General features: G+C 36.2%; 1 protein-coding gene across 3 annotated transcripts in view; it reads left to right on the plus strand.

Moving 5' to 3' along the window:
* The first annotated feature begins 4,739 nt into the window (after window positions 1-4,739).
* The window catches only part of LOC128213081 (uncharacterized), a 46,222-nt gene continuing 23,995 nt past the window's right edge, over window positions 4,740-26,966 (plus strand). Inside the window, exons 1-5 of one of the 3 annotated variants that reach the window (XM_052918604.1) lie at window positions 4,740-5,215; window positions 9,967-10,119; window positions 12,076-12,462; window positions 14,656-14,785; window positions 16,690-16,904. In XM_052918604.1, coding sequence (XP_052774564.1) covers window positions 10,056-10,119; window positions 12,076-12,462; window positions 14,656-14,785; window positions 16,690-16,904 — 796 coding nt within the window. In that variant the 5' untranslated portion in view covers window positions 4,740-5,215; window positions 9,967-10,055. Of the gene's footprint in view, window positions 5,216-9,966; window positions 10,120-12,075; window positions 12,463-14,655; window positions 14,786-16,689; window positions 16,905-26,966 lie in introns of those variants that run through there. The other 2 variants (XM_052918603.1, XM_052918605.1) reach the window with 2 other exon arrangements.

A 26,966-nucleotide genomic window follows, 5' to 3' on the forward strand; every position in this document is an offset into this window, starting at 1 on the left:
ACTCCACCAAACATGATTTAGTCATTGGAACTGAATCCTGGCTAAAATATATCCAATCAGACTGCGAAGATCTATGGATCAAAATAAACTTATGTGGTAGTAAGTCACTTCTCAATGGGACATATTATAAACCCCATGAGCATGACCAGCATAGTTGGGATGAATTTACCAAATCCCTCAATATATCCAGCAAACTGAATGGTAACATCTGGGTCGCTGGAGACTTTAACTTGCCCAAGATGAATTGGGACTTTCAGTGTCCGTCCACTTACTACAAACATCCCTCATACTTTAAACAAATCATGAAAACACTTAATGACTACAACCTTACTCAAACGGTCACTCGACCAACTCGTGAATCAAATATTCTTGATTTTTTCCTTACAACAAACCAAACTCTTATTCAAAGAGTCAGTATTCTTCCCGGCATAAGCGATTACGATATTGTCCAAATTCAAATCAACACTTCTGTAAGAACCCTTTCCCGGAAACCACGGTCTATCTCTCTCTACAAGAAAGCAGATTAGGATGGGATGAAGCAGGAACTGGATGCTTACCACCAGGAAATGCTTGAGAGTTGTAAATACTCCTCTCTTACTGCTGAACATCTATGGGGTAATTTTCATTTCACTCTCACTCCTCTTACAAAGAAATTTGTCCCTTCTTAACTCTCTAGCACCAGAAATAATCTTCCCTGGGAAAATCAAAAACTCAAAAGACCTGCTAGAAAGAGAGATAGAGCCTACCGAAAACAGCATAAATCAGGGAGAGATTCCTTGATTTAAAACACCTACTCAGAAAATACAATGCCAGTCACAGCAAAGGAGATTGGGAAACTTCTCTCAAACTTAAATCCCCACAAAGCATCATGCCATGATCAGATTAAGCCTGTCATCCTGAAAAAAACTTTCGACTTCACTGTCACCAATTCTGAAACATCTCTTCAAAAAGTCTCTTTACTCTGGAATTCTACCTCAAATTTGGAAGGATGCAAATGTGGCTCCTGTCTACAAAAAGAGGGGGCGCTCAGACCCCGCTAACTACACACACATGACGTGCATTCTCTCCAAAACACTAGAACATATAGTTGCATCCTCTATTTCAAAACACCTAAGCTCAATGCCTTTCATGAACTCCAACATGGGAAAGCACTCTTGCGAATCCCAGCTCCTCATGCTGGTAGATGATCTTGTCTAATCCCTCCATAACAAAAAGCAAACTGACCTAATTTTGCTTGACTTCAGCAAGGCTTTCGACAAAGTCAGTCACGAGAAAGAACTTGATAATACTTAAATGGATACATATATGAATATAACAATATATAGTTATCCTAGAAGTGATTTGTTTGATGAAATAAATTTATAAAATCGATACCATTGTTACTTGAAATGAACCATTATCCTAATACATGTATATAAATAGATTAGTTATGTTCTATAAAATGAATAAGCAAAATTTGCTGCTCGTTTTCAGTGAAAAAGAATAAGGAGTATAATCAATAAACAGTTCAAGCATCGCTGTTGCCATCATCTGACTAAAACTGAGGAAATATCGCAACAGAGCTTCAGGGACAAAAGTTCTAAGCTGCGTACTACCACTGAAATCCGTCCGTACATATCGAATATGGTATAAAAAACGTCAAGCTTATGATCTAATAAAGTTATAAAATTCAGAGGCTTAGTCATGGCAGGCAACCATTGGAGTAACAACATGCCACGTGTAGAAAATGCTCTAGCGCGTCTTTTGTTGTTGAACATGTCAATGAGTTGAAAATGGACGTAAACGATGTCATATTTGTCATTTTGAGAGGTTTATACGCGTGAAATTAAAAAAAGTCTCGGAAATTAGTTCAACAAAGGTTTGACTATGTGTTGTGTTGAAAGTAAAAACTGGGATTTGTTTTCATTTTTAATCAGAACTTTAACATTTAACATAGCACACATTCATCGCCATTTCAGGTAAAAGAAATGTTGATAATACTATGGAAAGATATTTTATTTTAGCCTTATGCGTGTACCACTGAAAAGTATATAGCTAACACGCGATTGCTCTGCATATTTAGTAGGGAGCACAGGGCTTGTAGTGACCAAGACATGTGCTTTATGTTTAGACAAAGAACTGTTCATATAGGGAACAATACAAGTCCTCCATGGTTAGTCAAGGAACTGTTCATAAAGAGACCACGACATGTAATCCATGGTAAGTCAAAAAAGTGTTCATATAGAGAGCAAGACATGTACTCCATGGTTAGTTAAACAACTATTTATAATTACAGAGACTAAGACAATCATGTAGTCCATGGTAAGTCAAAGAACTGTCCATTTTGAGACCAAGACATGTACTCCATGGTTAGTCAAAGAACTGTTTATATGGGGAACAAGACATGTACTCCATGGTGTCGCTTTGAAAAATTATAACTGTGCATAATCCAATTTATTAGTATATCATATGGGTTTTCTGTAAATTTTACATTTCATAATTGTATAGACACCAAAGTCTGTCCAATAAGTCTTTTCGTAAAAGTCTCCATTTCGTAACTGTAAAGAGCCCACTGTCTGTCCTATTGGTTGCCTGTAAAGAGTGTGTATGTAATAGCTGCCGTCAACTACAGCTCCGATGCTTTGCTGAAGGGTTGCCGATAAAATGTGCTAGTATTAATCAATAAATGGGCGAAGCTTTGCCATCTGGCCCGTTCGGTATGTATCCGCATGTATTCGAGTGTCATACGAAAGGTTGCGTTATAAACGTCGACACCTATCCGAAGTAGCATAATGCGACGCGGAAGAATGCCGACAGTTCTGGAATTGGCTCCCGAATGTTTCCCGATCGTGCGGAAAGGTTGTGGTAACTTGCAGAACATGCTGAAGAGTTGCCAAATCGTTGGCGATAGAATGCTGAAATGTTGCGGAGTTGAGATTCGGGGTATATAAACGATGCCGAACTATTATTTCGTTATCAGTTGCTAGTGGGACACCATGAATGTAAGAGACCTCCACCTTGCACTTCAGATTCAAATTCAAGCTGAAATGGATGCCATGCTTGCCTTTGCAAGACGTCATCGATGGTGGGTCCGCTCCTGGCTCACAGACGAGTATTGACAGTACAATACATTTATGCAAGAAATCCGAGCTGAAGATGCCTCCTCCTTCAAAAGGTAATTGAGGATCACGCAAACCATGTTTGACGACAAACTCCAGCGTCTAACGCCTCACAGTCAGAAAAAAACCCATCAGGTTCCAGTATACCCTTCCTGCTGGCCAAAAGTTTGCGATGAGGCTGAGGTACATGGCATCTGGGGACACGTGCGCCTCTTTGCCGTATGACTTCCGGAAAGTGTATGCCATTTCGACCCAGAAGTGTGTACTGCTATGCTTCAGGAGTATAAGGATGATGTTTTGGCCATTCCCATTACTCCAGAGGCCTGGCGTGAAGTGGCCGCCCAATTTGAGATAAGGCGGAACATGCCTCGTACTAGAACGTATTGGACAGCTCCACATTAACCTTTACACAAGATTTGGCCTTGCAACATCATCGTTCCCAACATCACTTTCCTAGCCTAGGTCTTTCAAGCCAAGTGCTTTCAGATCAACGTCAATGCCGGTCTTGTGTAGGTCATCAGGAGAAGAAACTGTGTTTAATCGCCCATCTTTGGTGAACACAATATTGCCATCAAGGTTTCATTCGCAAACGTAGTACAGTGACATCATCTGTAATCATAATGTTTTTGAACTACATGTTGTTTTTTCTTACATCTAAAGATTGACTGGACATTTTGCCGACTAATGAACTGCACAAGAATCTGCCTTTGTTTTATTGCATTATTTTTTCCATGGGCTTTAATGCCTACACGATGGCAAACGCTTATGTTTTTTTTTAATAAAAAGATCAACAGGACTGACATCTGGGGTATCTTCGTTGTCCTTGAATGACTTGGCCGCATTAACGATACTCAATACAACCGCAAGTAAATTTTCTTTCTCATTTCCTTTGACATTATGCAACCTGATGTTTTCCCTCCGAGATTATAGCTCAAGAGCATCATCACGGTACCTAGCAACACGAATATTACTTTTGGACTTTTCAAATTCTGGTAACTTTTCAAAATCTTTGAAAGAATCACTAATCATGTCCTGCTTGCTTTCAATTAGGTCTAATTTAGCTTCCATTTTTTTGGGCACACTCTTGGCGATCGCCTCAATCTCATCTGATGAAAGTTCATTTTGCTTACCACGTGGACCCATTTTCTGTCTGTTCAGGCCTAACTGTCGTTCTTATGTTATAACTAGTCGAAATTAATCGAAACAAAATTTGCAGCTTCAGAACTTCGAGATCCGTACCCGTTCCTTTCGCGGGGAGTGTCAAACTGGTTGTGAACGACAGGTATAATCCATTTGCATGTTCAATTGATTGAGTCGTATCTGTGTAGAGTTTAATTACTTGTATGTGGCTGTTCAAGGTATATCTTTCTTGACTACATAAAATTATTTTGAAATGTTTTACGGCATACCATATAACTCCATTTATGAAATATTTTAGCGATTTACAAGTAAAACGTCCCATGTTAAAACACCCCAGGGAAAAGTATCGTAGGGTACCAGTCTAGTTCAAGAGATGAAATGGATCACTATGAATTGTAAAGTGATATTTACAGTTTGCTTAAATGTGATCTGGGACAAATACACTAATTTTGTTTTGATCTACTTGAATATATAATATATTTTTCCTAGCTTTATATCGGTGTCAAATTGTAAAAATACCACATTTAATATGGTACAATAAGTAATTACGGCTATTGTAAGGGGTGCATTCCTGTTTTGAAAAACTTTCAAGCACCCGGACGTATATACAGTCCATTTTTCCAGTTTTACTTAGTGGCAATTTTAACCCGGTCGTTACAGTAGATGGGTTTAATCTTCTGAAATGTATCATTTTTCAAACTTTATATCGGTGTACAGATTTTAAAGTAACGTTTTAAATAATCATCAGAAAGCATGGCGATTATTGTGAAGGCCTTCGCTTGTCACTCGATAATGCACCGCTGTAAATTAACTAGCGCGTGTTATCCACTGAATCAGTGAATTAATTAGCGCGTGTTATCTGCTGAATCAGTGTTATCAGTGGTCAAATCAAGCGACAACATATTCCGGATGACTTAATTATTATTGCGTCGTGTCTTCTCACTTCTTCCTGCTCCCAGAAGTGATGGACACCCTAGGTTCGTACTTTCTGTTCGATTTTCAAGTATTATTTTTCAAAGCAAATGACATGCAATAATGTCTACTGTTTTCATCTAACCTGATGGCAATGCACACGAATGTCTCGTATTTATAATAATCACACACAACAGCTACAGTCACAGTTGACAATATAGTGTATATCTAAAATTTTATGTGTTAGGACATGTACAGAATGGAACCTGCCTGGGCTCTATGGACATTTTGTGAAATAAGCTCTTGTGACCAGGGGACCTGTACTAGCGTACGGTTTTAAACAGTGTTCGAAATTAAGTTGTCGGCAAAAGGTTTGGATTGGGCAAAATTTAAGTTCCAAGGGTGATTTAGAAAGCTAAAGAAGCGTAAGTCCTTGACATGTTCACATACTTGATGTAAGTTCATTGCGCCTGTGTTTTTAACGGTCTCATGTTTTCGACGGTTCCGAGAAAAAAAAGGAAAATGGCATTTATCGCAATATCTTTTACAAGTATTTGTTAATAATGTATGTGTTCTGGGTGGATTTCACTTCACCTAAATTGGATTTCATGTAGATTTCCGTACTTTTATCGGAAAGTTTCTGTATCTTCATTTCTTAGATCATTTTGAACTGGGACCAATAACAAACTCCCAGATTTCAATATTATGTTTTTACCGAACATCGACAACACAATCCGTTGCCTGAAGCCATAAGTATGAACTGGGATTTAGGAGACCGGATAATATGGGAGAGACCGGGAAATAGTATGAGAATCTTAGTCTGTTTTTTGCGTCACCTGATTTCGTTGGTACGTATTCATTCGGAGCTCCTGGCTGGTTGCACTCTCAGAAATCAGTTAACTATAAGTCCGCTGCAAGTAGATCGCGTAATAATTTAATTTAGCAGTTGAACTTAATGAATTTACTCTTGGGAATCTATGTTTGCAATAATACACTTTATACTGGCAATCAATTTAAACTTAAATCAGCTCATACAAGCTAAAACACTACATTTAATTAATGACATAATTCAAAATTTTACGAACTACTTCTACATGACGTACCGGCATACATCCGAGGTTGTTTTCGATAAAAATGGCCGAGGAGTTCCGAATGTGTCGGTTTTCTTGGGGAAAAAAATGTTTCTAAATAATTCAAATATAAAATGACACCGCTCAATGGAGTTACGCTATTTTGAGGAATGCCGCACCGTTCTCATTTACAAGTGATAAATGACACGCTTATCACCCATTCGAAACACCTCGGCCATTTTTTCGTCGAATAAATGGACAGTTTACAATGTCAGAAATCTTTACATTTAACTACGCTGCAAGAAGATCGCGTAGTTATTTCAATTTTGTAATTAAACTTAATGGCCCTACTTTCGAGAATCAATAATGCACTTCGCTGGCAGTAAATTTAAACTTATTAATACAAAATACAAGTTAAAACACTATAATGAATTAATAATATTATTTAACTTTTTACGAACTGCTTCAACTGTTATACTGGCATACATCCGAAGTTGTTTTCGATGAAAAATCGCCGAGGTGTTCCGAATGACTTATCACCTCATTTAGCGGTTACGATATGACCAATAGATTTCCAAACGATTACGAATTGACCTACACAATGGTTACGAATTGACCAAGATGGGAAAACATTTTACGAAAGGGAAAGGTTACGAAATAACCAATGCCCAATATCACGAACATAGTCAAGTCAAATGTCTCTACTTATTTTTTTCACAAAGCATCACAAGTTATTAAAAATCATATATGTTAAACACCTTTTAAAAGCACATTTTACCACAGAATATCTTGATAAATGCCTTTGGTCAAAATTCCAAGGGAAAAAATATTCTACAGCCAAAAATGCATTTAAGAACAATTCATTGTTTAAGTGTATTTCTGCTTTATTTAAAGTAAGTTTTCTTTGAAATATTGATCACTTCCTGTTATCAACACATTTAATGGGAAAATACATGTCAGGGCCGTAGCTGCCTATACGCGAGTTCGCGGCTGATTCCACATGATTTTGACTACTTTTTTTTTTTTAATCAGCCCAAGTTGCAGTGTGCGTACTTGACAACATGGCCCTAAAACTGCCCATTTTTAGTACTAAATAATGCACCTCAGAACGCACAGAATACAACAGATTGCACCATGTTTTCAAACATTTCCGAGGGGGCATGCCCCAGAACCCCCCTAGCACAATTATGGATTCACTCCGCCTCAGCATGTAAAACATGTAAAATTTGGAATATTTAGTAAACTGATTTAGGATTTAGGTTTGACTTGAATATTTTGTGTGATATTGGGGCTTGATCCCGAATGAAATAATGCTAAATCGGATTTGGAGAATCCAATGCAATGTTTTGTCCACTGACTGATAATGATAATGATACAGTGAATCAGATTTTGAATGCAATACTTCGCTTCAAATACACAGACATACCGGTGAAGTTTATTATAATCATGATTTCATAAGTGATTATTTAACCGAAAAATATGCTCCTTAGTATTCATATTACTCCATTATAGTTAGAATTATAAGTAGGGCAAGTTATTATATTTTCTGGGTTTGCATATATTTCAGATGCAATAGTCCGTATTAACTAGCTAGTATAAACACGTGCTGAAGTAACCAGTCCATGGTTTATATGTCCGTGATTAGACTATAATAATAGACTTTCCAAACGGGATTCTTTTAATTTCCTAAGATATCAAACGACCAACGATTCTTTTAATCCCTAAGTCAATGTCTCAGCAAAAATACAGATCAGTGTATTACATTGCAACCTTATAAATGGGCTACTAACAATTAAACCTTCTTAATTAATCAAGTAAGATTTTAAGTATCTTCCATTGCCGCTCGTGTAAGATAGGTTCATTCCTACCCGAGTGTATGGTGTTTTGCGGAAACGGGGTTTACCGATTTTTCTTAGAACACCGTGTGCGAGGGTTGTGATGATCCAATCTTACGTAAATGCTTTTTCTCCCACCTCAGACTAACAGAAAAGAGTTTGTTTTTTTTCGCCGGATGACTCTTTTGTGCGTAGTGAAAATAATTCGCGTAAAGATATCTAATAATTTGTGGTTGTCATTGATGTATGCGCGCAGTGATTCAAAATATGTAAATAGTCAAATCGTTTTTCAAATAGTTCTGAGGAGAGTGCAGCATTATTTCTTGAATGAAGCGTGAACACCTTTTATTGGTGCAATTTGAAGCAAGAATTGATTAATTTGGATTTTATTTATTGCCTCAAAGTTGCATTGTGCTACAGACAACGGTCTTCAACAAGGGAGGTAATTGCGCGATGACATTTAAAAAGTAGTTCAATATAGGTATTATCTATGCCCGTGGACAAGAGAAAGATTTCCACCATGGCCAAATATTTGGATCTACTAATTTGTGGTGGGAGAAAACTCTTTCTTATCTAACCAATTTTGCCCCTTTCAGAGTAGGAAAAAATGCATCATTTGACTAAAATTTGGAATTCAAATTTTGCCTAGAAATTTAATCTAATAATGAACAACAATGCTTTAAAACATATACAGAAAAGGTAAAGGAATGTTATGAAATTTGCTTCCTGAATACACAAACTCTTCCATTCAAAAATAGTTTTCACATCAGGAAAAAAGTATGTTTTAGCATTGGAATGTGGCAAAACCCCAAAATGTGTTAGAAAAAATCAGTGGGGTGAATTTTTAATTAAATGAAACTCACTTAGTACCACATACGTGGTAAATAGGTCTGTTTTAGTATGTATGGTGTGAGTCAATAGCCACATGTGTAGCAAGGCCCATAACTCTGGTTTAAAAAAGTTTAGTTATGCCCCTATTCAACTCATAAATCAACAACAGAGAGCGCTGGTGCGAGGTTGTGAGTTTTTTCTCTATGGATTTAAAATACATAATCACATAGATGAATATTTAATGTGGTTAAACCATTTTTACCATGAAGGCTTGCATGAATAGATACAGCAACAACATGAACTTAAGAAACTTATATATACATTTTACAATATATAAATATTTTACCAACAATGGACAGAGCTCCTGTCCAGCTAGGCCTGAATAGCTTAGTGTGGCACCCGGCTGCCCTTTTCCAGCACCCTGCTTCATTTTACTACACCCGGCTTTGCCCTTTAGTTTGAAAAAGTCAATTTTCAGAAAAATAATAAATATACTGGTACATAATTTCGACACTAAGTCAAGATCAACAGCGAAGGTATTTATGACACTATTTAAGAATCGAACATTGACCCTTGCAAGTGCCCCTTTAAGGATCATTCAATGCACATCAAAAGTGCCCTTTCTGACCTAGCACCTTGCTCTTCGCAAATCCTGGCTGCAGCACTGATTGAATGAGAAAAATGGTACCGGTAGTATTTTGAGTGAAAACGGCACTTTCATAAACTTTTTTGATCCCATAAGCATGATCTTGAAATAAAAGAAACCTGAGAAGCGTAATCTGAGACTAAAACCTCAACGTGACATCGTTTATATGATGATTATACTATTTAATACTTTTCAGCAGCTTAAATTTCCTCTAAAGCCCTATCTTTCTTTAAAATTCCTTAATATCACCTTTCCTGTCCAGGCACATAAAAATTAGCATAAAAACTACACTAGAAGGCACCATTTCAGATTATCGCCAAAATTATTACGGGCTGTGTTGATGAAATACTTCACTTGATGAAATATGATGACAGGTATTTTGTCGCATTTTTTCTCATATTCAGCCGAATTAAACTGTGACTCTCAATTTACAGAAGTATTGCTGCTGTAGATGGAGATTATGAAGGACTTACAATGCATCTGATGACTGAAGTGTGTTCTGTTTATTCGGAATCCAGGAGGAATGGCTGTAAGACGAGAATTTTTTACCTGGCTGGCACTGGCTGTTGTCACGGTAGTTTCTCCAGGTAAGACTTTTCTTTGATTTTATGTTGTGTAAGTCATGCATAACTGATTTATCACCCTATTTTGAAATATTCAGGAACAGAAATGTTAGATCATTCAATTTACTAAATTACCATTCATATAAATTTTAGCTAATTACATATTTAATATACTGGACTTTATTTTTTTTCTCAGAGCCTTACTTAAAAACTAGTGATGAATTTATGCAAAACAATGACATACTTAGATGTTGAATAAGATTATTCATTTAAATAGACAAAAAAAGGAAAATCCAACAGTTTTGCTTGACCATCCACATGAAAACGACATTTCTTTTATGGGAAATATACATCTTGAAAGTATTTATTTCATATGCCACAGTCATGCATAAGAAAAAGTTTTAAAGGGACTGTACACCAGATTGGCAACAAAAAAAGTTTTTTCTGTAAGTATCTCAGGACAATTATCTAATAGAATGTGTTACGCTTTGATATCATAATTGTAAAAAAAAATACCTAAATGTAAAAATAAAATTGTGTCGGAGACCGGGTTCCGTGTCGCCAAAATTGCAGTCCAGCTTCTTATCCACTTATCTACAACGGCTTACTCTACTTGTGTGACATAATTAAGCTATACAGCTACCTCAGTAATATCACGTGATAACACCGACTAGCCAATCATGCATAAGAAATGAATTCTACCTGGTAGACATACCCAGTAATCTTTTTCAATGAAAAAATCAGAAAAACTGCTAAACTTAAATAAATTGTAAACTATTTGGTACTTCAGTTAGTAAGTTTGAATGCATTGTATACATAGATGCCAAGTTTATGTCAGTTTTCGACAATTTTCTTCTTTTTTTTTGCTATTTTATCATACAGAGTACAGCCCCTTTAATTTAAATGGTAAATTTATTGCCTTTTTTTTTAGACAATAACTTGATAGTCACTGGATGGATTCTACTGAATTTGAAACTTTATTCAATGTTAATGCCCCATTCAATTGTAACCACAAAAATGTGGGGGGTTTTAAATTCTTTTTACCTGTACTTGATCATTCAACATCCTAATACATTATGTGATGTAAAGTTCTGAGGATAATTGAATTCAGAATTCATTGGTTTTCATCACATCAGAGATTTGTATGAAATATGATCTGATTTGTTGCAATAGATATTAACACCCAAGGTTTGATATTTCAGCCTTAGGTCTTTGAAAGGGAAAAGAAATTTAGTATTTTATAATTTCCTTGTTCGCAGAAGGCTGAGAAGCTTAAACTGTAAAATTTCCCAATTTTGGCATATTTCGCGACGCAAATTTTGCCAAAAGGTCTAGGGTCTTTTTTTTTTTTTTCAAAATGGGCTGAAAAGCCCTGACATAGGTAACATTTTACCATTCCTTATTTCACATACATATGCAGTGCTTTATCTATTATGTAATCAAGCAAATAATTCTGACTGAAATGCACCAGTCGGGTTAAAAAAATAATTTTGGCAGGTGGTAAATGCACCAGTCCAATGCTTGTCCCATAAAGGAACTCCTGTTACGGGAGCGCAAATATCAAACACACCAAACTATACAATGTACAGGGTCTCAGTAACCGAATGCAGTGTATGCTTTCCCCTATACTGCACACTGTGTCATTAATATTGATAAGAAAATGAAGAAGTTAGAGTGATTTTCATTTTTGAATTGAGTCGCTTTTTACACCAGATATCCAAATATGACATCACAAATCATGTGATTGACCACACTGTTATTGCATCTCTTGTTTTGCACCATTGCTGGCATTAAGGCATTAATTTAGCCTTCAGATGACTGACAATAGGCAGAGAAAGACATGCTCTGGAGAGACTGTCTACTGGTAGAGCAAATCATTTATTTAACTGGAAACCAAGGTCAGAGTCTAAGCTGCTGAATATTTCTGTTGTTTGAGACTTTTGCAGCATATAGATTTGCACAGTATGTCTTTCCTTTCAGAACTCATTATGATGCCAGAGATGGACCAGTATTTGCTAACAGGGTCTAATCTTGAGTTGAACTGTTCCTTTAGGGGTGAAGGTCACTATGATACAACGACCTCTGAGGGTCAAGGTGAAAGTATGACCTCAGAAAGTTTGGTCACAGACGGTGTGTCTACAGCGCCATCACAGAACAGCACACCTGTTTATAACATTTATAATGTTAACAAAATCAGTATCAGAAGAAATAATACGACAATAATGAATGGAAAGTTCCATCCCAATGAGTCCGATATGACCTTGACCCTGGACATCTACAATGTTTCTTTGTCTGACAGTGGGATGTACACATGTCACTATAACAACTCAAGTGCTATCCATGGATTCAAACAAGTCATCGTTGCAGGTATGAAATATTTCATTCAAATGAGGCAATTGGCCTTGAAGGCCAAAAAATAAGTTTGGTTAGGGTTACATCCTTATTTATAACAGGTAGGGTAGGTAGGCTTTTCTTAAAAAAGAGATATCAAGCTTGACATACAAGAATGTTATTTTCATAATTGGAGAATACTGTGTTAAAGTAATCTTATGTAGTAAGGCTTTGAACTACATATTTAAACACACTTAATTATAATTATTTTTGTACCAACTGACTATAAAAACGGTTCGGCTGGCACGTATGTCGTAGGAAGGGTCGAGTAACCCTTAACCCCTTACCAAAAGTATTCTTTTTTTAAGGCCGAAGAAACATAAACTTTATCAACTTTTTATTAACGAGTTTGAAAATATGTATGAACATTAATTGCGATCATCTCCGGCATTTAAATAAAGGTGAACTTTGCAGTTATTTAAGTTAAATCTGTTCAAACTTTGACATTTCCTATGGACTGAGATTTTTTTCTTCTGGAGACAATCAGGAAAAACCTCCTCAAATAATGGACTGGATTGGAACAGCCAACAATTGGTGGCTATAACTTATAATGCATGAAAAAAAGAATTCATGCATTTCAGCACAAAGCTCATCATTGTTTATAAGTCTGTGATATTAGCAAGACAAATTAATGGCAATTTTAAAGGAAACCAGAAAGGGGAGGGTTGTGCGTCCATGTATTTTCCACGTAAATTTAATAGAGAACCAGTAATATTAATTATTTCTTTCTTTTGATGTTTGAATAAATTTTCTATGTCAAATGTGGGAAACCTACATTTGTAATATGTGGAAATAATGGCTACATGTACATGCAAAAACTTTACAGGTTTATATAACATCAAAAGTAAGACTTTAAATTTACAAATGTTTATATTAAACTTAAGTGAGTTGGAATTTTTACATGCTCTTAAAATATTAAGTTAATACATTCAAAACATTAATAAAATTGAAACTTGAGTCCTGTGGTATATCATCTTCATGTAATTTACACTTATAATATAAGTTCTGGTGGCGAAGTTGGTTTCAAATGATTATCAGTGATTATTTACCCAAAAGATTGTTGTCATTCTCCTGAATTACACTCCTTTTATCTATTTTTATGCCCCCAAAGGTGGGCATATTAAAATCACACCGTCCGTCCGTCCGTCCGTCTGTCCATCCGTCTGGCTGTAACATTTCGTGTCCGGGTTATTTCTTACTTATGCATGGATGGATTAATTGGTACAGATGTTGTCCTCATTAAGACTATGTGCAGTGACTTTGACCCGGGGTCCATTCCTCAAAGGTCAAGACATTTAAAGGTCAGAGTACACATGCTGGTGTCCACACTATAACTTACTTATGCATTCATTGATTACCATATTGCTTGGTACAAATGTTGTCCTCATTGAGATGATGTGCAGTGATCTTGACCCGGGTCCATACCTCAAAGGTCAAGGTCAAGCATGACATTTTAAGGTCAGAGTACACATGCTCATGTCCGCCCTATAACTTACTTATGCATTGATTGATTACCATATTACTTGGTACAAATGTTGTCCTCATTAGGGCGATGTGCAGTGACCTTGACCCGGGTCCATACCTCAAAGGTCAAGGTCACGTGTGACATTTAAAGGTCAGAGTACACATGCCTGTGTCCGCGCTATAACTTACTTATGCATTGATTGATTACCATATAACTTGGTACGAATGTTGTCCTCATTGAGACGATGTGCAGTGACCTTGACCCGGGTCCATACCTCAAAGGTCAAGGCCACGTGAGACATTTACAGGTCAGAGTACACATGCTTGTGTCCGCGCTATAACTTACTTATGCATTGATTGATTACCATATTACTTGGTACATATGTTGTCCTCATTGAGACGATGTGCAATGATTTTGACCCAGGTCCATACCTCAAAGGTCAAGGTCACGTGAGACATTTAAAGGTCAGAGTACACATGCTCGTGTTCACGCTATAACTTACTTATGCTTTGATGGATTACCATATTACTTGGTACAAATGTTGTCCTCATTGAGACAATGTGCAGTGACCTTGTTACAGTTCAAATATTTTCTGTTTAAATAATGCATTATTTGAGATGGAAATTAAAAAGGTGTGAAATAAATATATATATATATAGATATATCCTTTCCATGTAACATGTATAAAGGATTGTTTTATTCAGATATCCCCCAAGCCCCAGAGAACCTGACATGCTTATCAAACAACCGGCTTGACATGAGCTGTTGGTTCACAGTTCCCGACCCTAAACACCCACTCTTCACAAACTGGACTATGCAGTATAAATTTGCGAGGTATTAAATACACCAACATCTACAAATTTAGAATAAGTGAATCGCAGTACGTCTCCTAAATAGATACATGCAATACATCTTCTGTGTAATTTTGTTTTCAAAGAATGAAAGAAGAAGCAATTCATTATACTACTGTGACAGAGTTTACTAATGAGCTCAGGGAGTCAAGTTTTAGAATCATTGAATGATTGCAGCTTAAACTCCTCCCCATTTAATCAAGTGAATCTAAAATCAAGTCATCATCATTCTATAGTCTGTCAATCATAATCCACACCACCAATATTTTTATTTATCACTATGGAACTTAAACTACCGAAGAGGCAGGCTCATACCCTCAGAAATCATCCATACAAGGGATGATCCAGAATTACTTGGACTTCTTACATATTTACTATATTGTTCGTCTAAATCCTTTAAAGCTGCACTCTCACAGATTGAGCGTTTTGACAACTTTTTTATTTTTTTGTCTTAGAACGAACCAATTTTTGCGAAAATCCATGAAAGCCAATGAGAAAAGACTGCTGACAAAAAATCAGAACTGAGAATTTCATATTTAAGTTAAAAAATTGATGTTTTATGCATTTTTCGTAAACCGTTAGTAACAGTTTAAGCCATAAAACATTAATTTTCAAACGGAAATATGAAAATCTGTGATCTGATTTTTTGTCAGCAGTCTTATATCATTGGTTTGCAGATATTTATGCAAAATTTTTCTCTTTCTAAGACAAAAAATAAAAAAGTTGTCAAAACGGTAAATCTGTGAGAGTGCAGCTTTAAAAGTTCATAAATATCTTATTCAAAGTGTTCTGTATTGACAGCATGAATTTTAGATCTGTAAATTTAATGAGTATTAAAAGTTACGGGTTTCAAAATAACAGGAACGCACGGTCGGCGCACAGTCTAAAATGTACATGGACAGTTTGCATTCTTCTCACTTTAACCTACCGATTAAGGGCCTTCCACAGTGCAAAAGTTGCTTGAAGAACTGAAACTAAAATGTTTAAAAAAACTTGTTTTGTTTATTTTTAAGGTTCAATATTTAGCAAGCATAATTTATTTATAGTTGTACATGTATGTGCTACATGTGTAGCTGTAATTAGGAGTTGAGCAAATTTTACGAAAGAATATTTCATCAGATTTTCAATAAAACAGCATTTACATTTTTCTGGAAATGCACTAATAAAAAATAAATATGTTTTTGTGTCGAAATTGTTAATTCTACCTAATCAACAATGTCTTGAGGCTTTGTGGTGATTGCAGCTATTTTAAGATTTTTTCTTACTATTTTCAAAGATATGTGCATTTTTGTAACCATGCAGGAAATTAATTTAATCCACTATTTTTCATAATTTTATTGAATATCTTTCTTATTTGAAAATATATCATCATGAACCAAGCAGACATGGTTGATTTAAAAAAGTCTGGGATATTTTGACATAAAAACAAAGTTATAATGTCAACAGACTTTTCTGGAAAAAAAACTTGAATGCTTTTTGTACCAAATATGATAAAATCTTCTTCTGTCCCCACACACTTGAACCATTCCTAACTGCATTCAGAATGAACACTTTTGATGCTCATTAAATAGGCCTTAATCAGGCACTTGCAATGGCCAATGCTCAATTCATATAGTGTATGTGTTGTAATTACCTTTAATACTAAGTAAATAGTTTGTTATAAATTCCTTATCTGCTATTTTTTATGTGTAATAATTATATACCGGTACCTATATTTTTTATTTTTATACTTATTTCTGAAAATTGTCTCTGTCAAACAAAAGTATACAGCGGGGTGTAGTAAAAAGGCAGCAGGATGCTGGAAAATGGCAATGGGGTGCCCTACTCTGCTTTTTGGGCTTAGCTGGAGCACTGGTATGTTTTATATAAATTGCATGATTTCTACAGATCTAGGGAGTATGATGGTACCACCAAGTGGGAGGATATGCCTGCCTCGCAATGTAGCGCATCAAATCTTAGCTGCAGCTGGAGCTCAAACCGTGAAAGACGCACAAGTTGGACATTTAATAAAATTGCAGCGTATTGTTTTATTCGTGTTGTGCGCCATTCCTTCGTTGGAACAGTTAACAGCACGGTGTGGCAGATATATGTCAAAGGAATAGGTATATTTATGGTGCAAAGGGTGTAACACTATCTTCTGGTGGCATGTAGCACTTACAGGATTTTAGCCTCTAACAATATTCTCAATAGCTTGTAGCACATATGGGATTTAGCCTCTAAATTGCTGTCTATTGAGCTAAATTACAACTCTGCTTTCTCTATAAACCTCTACAAAAGTAATATTTATTCAGTGCCACAGACAGTATGTAATGTTGTGATCTCTGAGTTGTGTGGAGTGGAGTTGTCCACCACAAGCTTTGCCAGTGTGTTTATTTGCTGGCATAATTAGATAATGGTACTGATAGTGGAATTGTAAGTTGTTTGTGGTACTGTTAGAGGTATTGTTAGTAGTACTGTTAGTTGTATGTGGTACTAGTAGTTCGTGTTTGGAATCAGACAGAAAAATTACTATTGATAATCGGTTTCTAAAATTGATCAATGATCGATTATTAATCATTAATAATTATTTATTTATCTTTGGTCATGATAGTTAAGGCATACAGATACAGTACATGCACCAGTTTTATGCACCAATGTTCCCTTACAATAATGTTTGTAGATTTATTTGTATAAATTACATTATTTATTCAGAACGCAACTATCTTTAAGTTTTTACAAGTTACTATTACAGAACATGAGACCACAGGAACTAATTTTTGTCTTACATTTAGTACTGTATACATGTGTAAAATAAACATAAAAAATATATCAATTTCTTTTTAATGATCAGTCAGTCACAGGTACAACAAGTAGTTGAATATTCCATATGATTAACAGGAATACATTTGTGTGTATATCCTTTCAGAAAACTGAGAAAACTAAATTCATGCATGGTAAGAAGTAAACGGTAACATGTTTTAAAAATCTCTTTTAAACCACAAACATGAGAAGTTAAAAACTTATCCTTTAGCAATTAAATTATAAAGAAATTTTGTAAAAAGGTACTGTAGTGACATACTGACATGATAAGAATATGACTAGATAACTTAATTAGTAATACCTTAACATTTCAACATTAACTGGCATTAGCCAGAAAAAGAAAATTAGTCGGCAGCAGTTATGTTCCTTGTTTTTTTAATCGCTTATTCAAGGTTCACCATCTATTGTCGCCGACGTAGGCCTTTCTGATCAATTGTCGCTTATAATCGATCATTGGCACATCACTACTATTTGTTGTAAGCGGTACTGTTAGAGGTACTGTTATAAGTACTGTTAGTGGTACTGTTAGTGGTACTATTAGTTGTTAGTGGAACTGTTAGTTGTAAGCGGTACTGTTAGACGTACTGTTAGAAGTACTGTAAGTGGTAATGTTAGTTGTAATGTAAGTTGTTAGTGGAACTGTTAGTGGTACTGTTCGTGGAACTGTAAGTGGTACTATTAGCTGTTAGTGGAACTGTAAGTGGTACTATTAGCTGTTAGTGGAACTGTAAGTGGTACTATTAGTTGTTAGTGGAACTATTAGTGGAACTGTAAGTGGTACTATTAGCTGTAAGTGGAACTGTAAGTGGTACTATTAGTTGTTAGTGGAACTGTAAGTGGTAATATTAGCTGTTAGTGGAACTGTAAGTGGTACTATTAGCTGTTAGTGGAACTGTAAGTGGTACTATTAGCTGTTAGTGGAACTGTAAGTGGTACTATTAGCTGTTAGTGGAACTGTAAGTGGTACTATTAGCTGTTAGTGGAACTGTAAGTGGTACTATTAGCTGTTAGTGGAACTGTAAGTGGTACTATTAGCTGTTAGTGGAACTGTAAGTGGTACTATTAGCTGTTAGTGGAACTGTTAGTGGAACTGTAAGTGGTACTATTAGCTGTTAGTGTTACTGTTAGTGGAACTGTAAGTGGTACTATTAGCTGTTAGTGGAACTGTAAGTGGTACTATTAGCTGTTAGTGGAACTGTTAGTGGAACTGTAAGTGGTACTATTAGCTGTTAGTGTTACTGTTAGTGGAACTGTAAGTGGTACTATTAGCTGTTAGTGGAACTGTAAGTGGTACTATTAGCTGTAAGTGTTACTGTTAGTGGAACTGTAAGTGGAACTGTAAGTGGTACTATTAGCTGTTAGTGGAACTGTTAGTGGAACTGTAAGTGGTACTATTAGCTGTTAGTGGTACTGTTAGTGGAACTGTAAGTGGTACTATTAGCTGTTAGTGGTACTGTTAGTGGAACTGTAAGTGGTACTATTAGCTGTTAGTGGAACTGTAAGTGGAACTGTAAGTGGTACTATTAGCTGTTAGTGGAACTGTAAGTGGAACTGTAAGTGGTACTATTAGCTGTTAGTGGAACTGTTAGTGGAACTGTAAGTGGTACTATTAGCTGTTAGTGGAACTGTTAGTGGAACTGTAAGTGGTACTATTAGCTGTTAGTGGTACTGTTAGTGGAACTGTAAGTGGTACTATTAGCTGTTAGTGGTACTGTTAGTGGAACTGTAAGTGGTACTATTAGCTGTTAGTGGAACTGTAAGTGGAACTGTAAGTGGTACTATTAGCTGTTAGTGGAACTGTAAGTGGAACTGTAAGTGGTACTATTAGCTGTTAGTGGAACTGTTAGTGGAACTGTAAGTGGTACTATTAGCTGTTAGTGGTACTGTTAGTGGAACTGTAAGTGGTACTATTAGCTGTTAGTGGTACTGTTAGTGGAACTGTAAGTGGTACAATTAGCTGTTAGTGGTACTGTTAGTGATACTATTAACTGTTAGTGGAACTGTAAGTGGAACTGTAAGTGGTACTATTAGCTGTTAGTGGAACTGTAAGTGGAACTGTAAGTGGTACTATTAGCTGTTAGTGGAACTGTTAGTGGAACTGTAAGTGGTACTATTAGCTGTTAGTGGTACTGTTAGTGGAACTGTAAGTGGTACTATTAGCTGTTAGTGGTACTGTTAGTGGAACTGTAAGTGGTACTATTAGCTGTTAGTGGTACTGTAAGTGGAACTGTAAGTGGTACTATTAGCTGTTAGTGGAACTATTAGTGGAACTGTAAGTGGTACTATTAGCTGTTAGTGGTACTGTTAGTGGAACTGTAAGTGGTACTATTAGCTGTAAGTGTTACTGTTAGTGGAACTGTAAGTGGTACTATTAGCTGTTAGTGGAACTGTAAGTGGTACTATTAGCTGTTAGTGTTACTGTTAGTGGAACTGTAAGTGGTACTATTAGCTGTAAGTGTTACTGTTAGTGGAACTGTAAGTGGTACTATTAGCTGTTAGTGGTACTGTTAGTGGAACTGTAAGTGGAACTATTAGCTGTTAGTGGAACTGTAAGTGGTACTATTAGCTGTTAGTGGAACTGTAAGTGGTACTATTAGCTGTTAGTGGTACTGTTAGTGGAACTGTAAGTGGTACTATTAGCTGTTAGTGGTACTGTTAGTGGAACTGTAAGTGGTACTATTAGCTGTTAGTGGTACTGTAAGTGGAACTGTAAGTGGTACTATTAGCTGTTAGTGGAACTGTTAGTGGAATGTTAGTGGAACTGTTAGTGGAACTGTAAGTGGTACTATTAGCTGTAAGTGTTACTGTTAGTGGAACTGTAAGTGGTACTATTAGCTGTTAGTGGTACTGTTAGTGGAACTGTAAGTGGTACTATTAGCTGTTAGTGTTACTGTTAGTGGAACTGTAAGTGGTACTATTAGCTGTTAGTGGAACTGTAAGTGGTACTATTAGCTGTTAGTGTTACTGTTAGTGGAACTGTAAGTGGTACTATTAGCTGTTAGTGGAACTGTAAGTGGTACTATTAGCTGTAAGTGTTACTGTTAGTGGAACTGTAAGTGGTACTATTAGCTGTTAGTGGAACTGTAAGTGGAACTGTAAGTGGTACTATTAGCTGTTAGTGGAACTGTAAGTGGTACTATTAGTTGTTAGTGTTACTGTTAGTGGAACTGTAAGTGGTATTATTAGCTGTTAGTGGAACTGTAAGTGGTACTATTAGTTGTAAGTGGTACTGTTAGTGGAACTGTAAGTGGTACTATTAGCTGTTAGTGGAACTGTAAGTGGTACTATTAGCTGTAAGTGTTACTGTTAGTGGAACTGTAAGTGGTACTATTAGTTGTTAGTGGAACTGTAAGTGGAACTGTAAGTGGTACTATTAGCTGTTAGTGGAACTGTAAGTGGTACTATTAGCTGTTAGTGGAACTGTTAGTGGAACTGTAAGTGGAACTGTAAGTGGTACTATTAGCTGTTAGTGGAACTGTAAGTGGTACTATTAGCTGTAAGTGTTACTGTTAGTGGAACTGTAAGTGGTACTATTAGCTGTTAGTGGAACTGTAAGTGGAACTGTAAGTGGTACTATTAGCTGTTAGTGGAACTGTTAGCGGAACTGTAAGTGGTACTATTAGCTGTAAGTGTTACTGTTAGTGGAACTGTAAGTGGTACTATTAGTTGTTAGTAAAGTTAGTGTTACTGTTAGTGGTACTGTAAGTGGTACTGTTAGCAGTACAATTAGTTGTTAGTGGTACTGTTAGTTGTACTGTTGGTTGTTAGTGGTACTGTTAGTGGAATTGTTAGTGATACTGTTAGTTGTTAGTGGTACTGTAAGTGGTACTGTTAGTTGTTAGTGGTACTGTGAGTGGAACTGTTAGTGATACTGTTAGTTGTTAGTGGTACTGTAAGTGGTACTGTTAGCTGTTAGTGGTACTGTAAGTGGTACTGTTAGTGAACTGTGAGTGGTACTGTTAGTGGTACTGTGAGTGGAATTGTTAGTAATACTGTTAGTTGTTAGTGGTACTGTTAGTGGTATTGTTAGCTGTTAGTTGTACTGTTAGTTGTTAGTGGTACTATTAGCTGTTAGTGGTACTGTTTGTGGTACTGTTAGTTGTTAGTGGTACTATTAGCTGTTAGTGGTACTGTTAGTGAACTGTTAGTGGTACTGTTGTTGTTAGTGTACTGTTAGTGGTACTGTTAGTTGAAAGTGGAACTGTGAGTGGAACTGTTAGTGGTCAGTTAGATTTTAGTGGTACTGTTTGTTTTTAGTGGTACTGTTAGTGGTACTGTTAGCTCTTAGTGGTACTGTTAGTTGTTAGTGTACTGTTAGTGGTACTGTTAGTTGGACTGTTAGTGGTACTGTTAGCTGTTAGTTGTACAGTACTGTTAGTTGTTAGTGATACTGTTAACTGTTAGTTGTACTGTTAGTTGATAGTAGTATTGTTAGTTGTTAGTGGTACTGTTAGTTGATAGTTGTACTGTTAGCTGTTAGTTGTACTGTTAGCTGTTAGTTGTTCTGTTAGTTGTAAGTGATACTGTTAGTTGTTTGTGGTACTATTAGTGGTACTGTTAGTTGAAAGTGGTACTGTTAGTAGATAGTGGTTCTGATAGTGGTACTGTTAGTAGATACTGGTATTGTTAGTGGTATTGTTAGTTGTTAGTGGAACTGTTAGTAGTACAGTTAATGGAAATGTTAGTCATACTGTTAGTTGTTAGTGGTACTGTTAGATGTTAATGGTATTGTCAGTTAGTTGGCTGTTCAGTTAGTGAGACTGTTAGTTTTAGTGGATCTGTTAGTGGTACTGTTAGCAGTTAGTGGTACTGCTAGTTTTTTGTGTAACCGTATGTGGTACTGTTAATTGTAAGTGGAACTGTCAGTGGTATTTTAGTTGTAAATGGTACTGTTAGTTGTAAGTGGAACTGTTAGTTGTAAGTCATACTCTTAGTGGTACTGTTAGTTGTTTGTGGAACTGTTAGTTGTATTTCAGTTGTTAGTGGTACTGTTAGTTGTTAGTGGTATTTTAGTTGTAAGTGATACTGTTAGCAGTAAGTGGTACTGTTAGTTATTAGTCGTACTGTTAGTGGTACTGTTAGTTGTTAGTCGTACTGTTAGTGGTACTGTTTGTTGTTAGTGGAACTGTTAGTTGTTAGTCGTACTGTTTGTGGTACTGTTAGTTGTTAGTGGAACTGTTAGCTGTTAGTGGAACTGTTAGTTGTACTGTTAGTGGTACTGTTAGTGGTACTGTTATTGGTACTGTTATTGGTACTGTTATTGGTACTGTTAGTTGTACTGTTAGTGGTACTGTTAGTGGTACTGTTAGTGGTACTGTTAGTTGTACTGTTATTGGTACTGTTAGTTGTACTGTTAGTGGTACTGTTAGTTGTTAGTGGAACTGTTAGTGGTACTGTTAGTTGTTAGTGGAACTGTTAGTTGTTGGTCGTACTGTTAGTGGAACTGATAGTTGTTAGTGGAACTGTTAGTTGTACTGTTAGTGGTACTGTTAGTGGAACTGATAGTTGTTAGTGGAACTGTTAGTTGTACTGTTAGTGGTACTGTTAGTTGTTAGTGGAACTGTTAGTTGTACTGTTAGTGGTACTGTTAGTTGTTAGTGGAACTGTTAGTTGTACTGTTAGTGGTACTGTTAGTTGTACTGTTAGTGGTACTGTTAGTTGTACTGTTAGTTGTACTGTTATTGGTACTGTTAGTTGTACTGTTAGTGGTACTGTTAGTTGTTAGTGGAACTGTTAGTGGTACTGTTAGTTGTTAGTGGAACTGTTAGTTGTTGGTCGTACTGTTAGTGGAACTGATAGTTGTTAGTGGAACTGTTAGTTGTACTGTTAGTGGTACTGTTAGTGGAACTGATAGTTGTTAGTGGAACTGTTAGTTGTACTGTTAGTGGTACTGTTAGTTGTTAGTGGAACTGTTAGTTGTAAGTGAACTGTTAGTGGTACTGTTAGGGGTACTTTTAGTGTCTTGTTAGTGGTAATATTATTTGTTAGTGGTACTGTTAGTGGTACTTTCAGTGTACTGTTAGTGGTACTGTTAGAATATTTCTTATTTGAATGTTTTAGCATGTCACCTTCAAACAATTCTCGTATATATATGCTGAAAGATGTCATAATTATATTAGTGTTTATTAAAGATGCACTCTCACAGAATTTCTTGAAACTTCTTAAGCTTAACTGGTTGAAGTAACTTATTTAAAGTTTCCAAAATACATATATAAATATGATTTTGATAAATGGAAAATGGTTAATTGCAATTAGCATAAAGATAACTCCTATTTAAAGTTGAATTACTCCTGAAGAAGTAAATATTACAAAAATAATAGAAAAACAAAAATAGTGAGCTTAGCTTAATCTTTAATGGATTAAAGAAGTTTTGAGAAAAATGAAGCCTGCATAATGAATTGCCCTTTTAAATGAGAAAGAATTAAATAAAAACCTTATGTTAGTGTAGAATTACAATTGTCTAGCAGAATTGTTGAAAATGAAACCTGAGAGAAGGAAGATAAAAAATTTTTTATAATTTTGTTTGGAAGAGAATTACTAGCTTAGTTTCAGGAGATGGTTTTGCCATTAGTCAAATAGTTTAATACATTACAGTTGACACTTCTCAAAAACCTAAATACATAGAATTTTGTTGATTTCAAGATGATTAAATTATGGGGTTTAAATTTCAGGAGGTACCAAAACCTTCTACAAACAGTCTATTATCTGAAGTCGGAATATGACATTAAATATAGAACATGCAGTTTCACTAACATTTTCTTGGTTCGGCCAATGTATGAGTATAAGTCATAAAATCTAAGATAAGAAGGTATTTTTCAGTATAGATATGAAGTTGAAAATTGATAATACCCTTGGTTCATACATTTGTGGTCCTGTTTTATTGAGTACCTGTACAAACTTACCTTTGCCATGCATGCATGGCTAAGCCTCCTTTGTTGACAATATACTCTTCATTACTAATACATGAACAAACCCACCTTTGCTATGCATGCATGGCAAAGCCTCCTTTGTTGACAATAAACTTTTCACTACTAATACATGAACAAACCCACCTTTGCCATGCATGCATGGCAAAGCCCCTTTGCCATGCATGCATGGCTAAGCCTCCTTTGTTGACAATAAACTTTTCATTAATAAGGACATGAACAAACCATCCTTTGCCATGCATGCATGGCTAAGCCTCCTTTGTTGACAATAAACTTTTCATTAATAATTCATGTACAAACCCACCTTTGCCATGCATGCATGGACAAACCCCCTTTGTCATGCATGTATGGACCAAGCCTCCTTTGTTGACAATATACTTTTCATTACTTATATATGAACAAACCCCTTTGCCATGCATGCATGGACCAAGCTTCCTTTGTTGGCAATATACTTTTCATTACTTATATACATGAACAAACCCCCTTTGTCCATGCATGTGTGGACCAAGCCTCCTTTGTTGACAATATACTTTTCATTACTAATATATGAACAAACCCCCTTTGCCATGCATGCATGGACAAACCCCCTTTGTCATGCATGTATGGACCAAGCCTCCATTGTTGACAATATACTTTTCATTACTTATACATGAACAAACCCCCTTTGCCATGCATGTATGGACCAAGCCTCCTTTGTTGACAATATACTTTTCATTACTTATACATGAACAAACCCCCTTTGCCATGCATGTATGGACCAAGCCTCCATAGTTGACAATATACTTTTCATTACTTATACATGAACAAACCCCCTTTGCCATGCATGTATGGACCAAGCCTCCATTGTTGACAATATACTTTTCATTACTTATACATGAACAAACCCCCTTTGCCATGCATGTATGGACCAAGCCTCCTTTGTTGATCATATACTTTTCATTACTTATACATGAACAAACCCACCTTTGCCATGCATGTATGGACCAAGCCTCCTTTGTTGATCATATACTTTTCATTACTTATATACATGAACAAACCCCCTTTGTCCATGCATGTGTGGACCAAGCCTCCTTTGTTGACAATATACTTTTCATTACTAATATATGAACAAACCCCCTTTGCCATGCATGCATGGACAAACCCACCTTTGCCATGCATGTATGGACCAAGCCTCCATTGTTGACAATATACTTTTCATTACTTATATACATGAACAAACCCCCTTTGTCCATGCATGTGTGGACCAAGCCTCCTTTGTTGACAATATACTTTTCATTACTAATATATGAACAAACCCCCTTTGCCATGCATGCATGGACAAACCCCCTTTGTCATGCATGTATGGACCAAGCCTCCTTTGTTGACAATATACTTTTCATTACTAATATATGAACAAACCCCCTTTGCCATGCATGCATGGACAAACCCCCTTTGTCATGCATGTATGGACCAAGCCTCCATTGTTGACAATATACTTTTCATTACTTTTACATGAACAAACCCCCTTTGCCATGCATGTATGGACCAAGCCTCCTTTGTTGACAATATACTTTTCATTACTTATACATGAACAAACCCACCTTTGTCATGCATGTATGGACCAAGCCTCCTTTGTTGATCATATACTTTTCATTACTTATACATGAACAAACCCACCTTTGCCATGCATGTATGGACCAAGCCTCCTTTTTTGACAATATACTTTTCATTACTTATACATGAACAAACCCACCTTTGCCATGCATGTATGGACCAAGCCTCCTTTGTTGACAATATACTTTTCATTACTTATACATGAACAAACCCACCTTTGCCATGCATGTATGGACCAAGCCTCCTTTGTTGACAATATACTTTTCATTACTTATACATGAACAAACCCCCTTTGCCATGCATGTATGGACCAAGCCTCCTTTGTTGACAATATACTTTTCATTACTTATACATGAACAAACCCACCTTTGTCATGCATGTATGGACCAAGCCTCCTTTGTTGATCATATACTTTTCATTACTTATACATGAACAAACCCACCTTTGCCATGCATGTGTGGACCAAGCCTCCTTTGTTGACAATATACTTTTCATTACTTATACATGAACAAACCCACCTTTGCCATGCATGTATGGACCAAGCCTCCATTGTTGACAATATACTTTTCATTACTTATACATGAACAAACCCACCTTTGCCATGCATGTGTGGACCAAGCCTCCTTTGTTGATCATATACTTTTCATTACTTATACATGAACAAACCCACCTTTGTCATGCATGTATGGACCAAGCCTCCTTTGTTGATCATATACTTTTCATTACTTATACATGAACAAACCCACCTTTGCCATGCATGTATGGACCAAGCCTCCTTTGTTGACAATATACTTTTCATTAATAAGGACATGAACAAACCATCCTTTGCTATGCATGCATGGCTAA

The sequence above is a fragment of the Mya arenaria genome, chromosome 13 (genome assembly GCF_026914265.1).
Source record: "Mya arenaria isolate MELC-2E11 chromosome 13, ASM2691426v1".
NCBI classification, from domain to species: Eukaryota; Metazoa; Mollusca; class Bivalvia; order Myida; family Myidae; genus Mya; species Mya arenaria.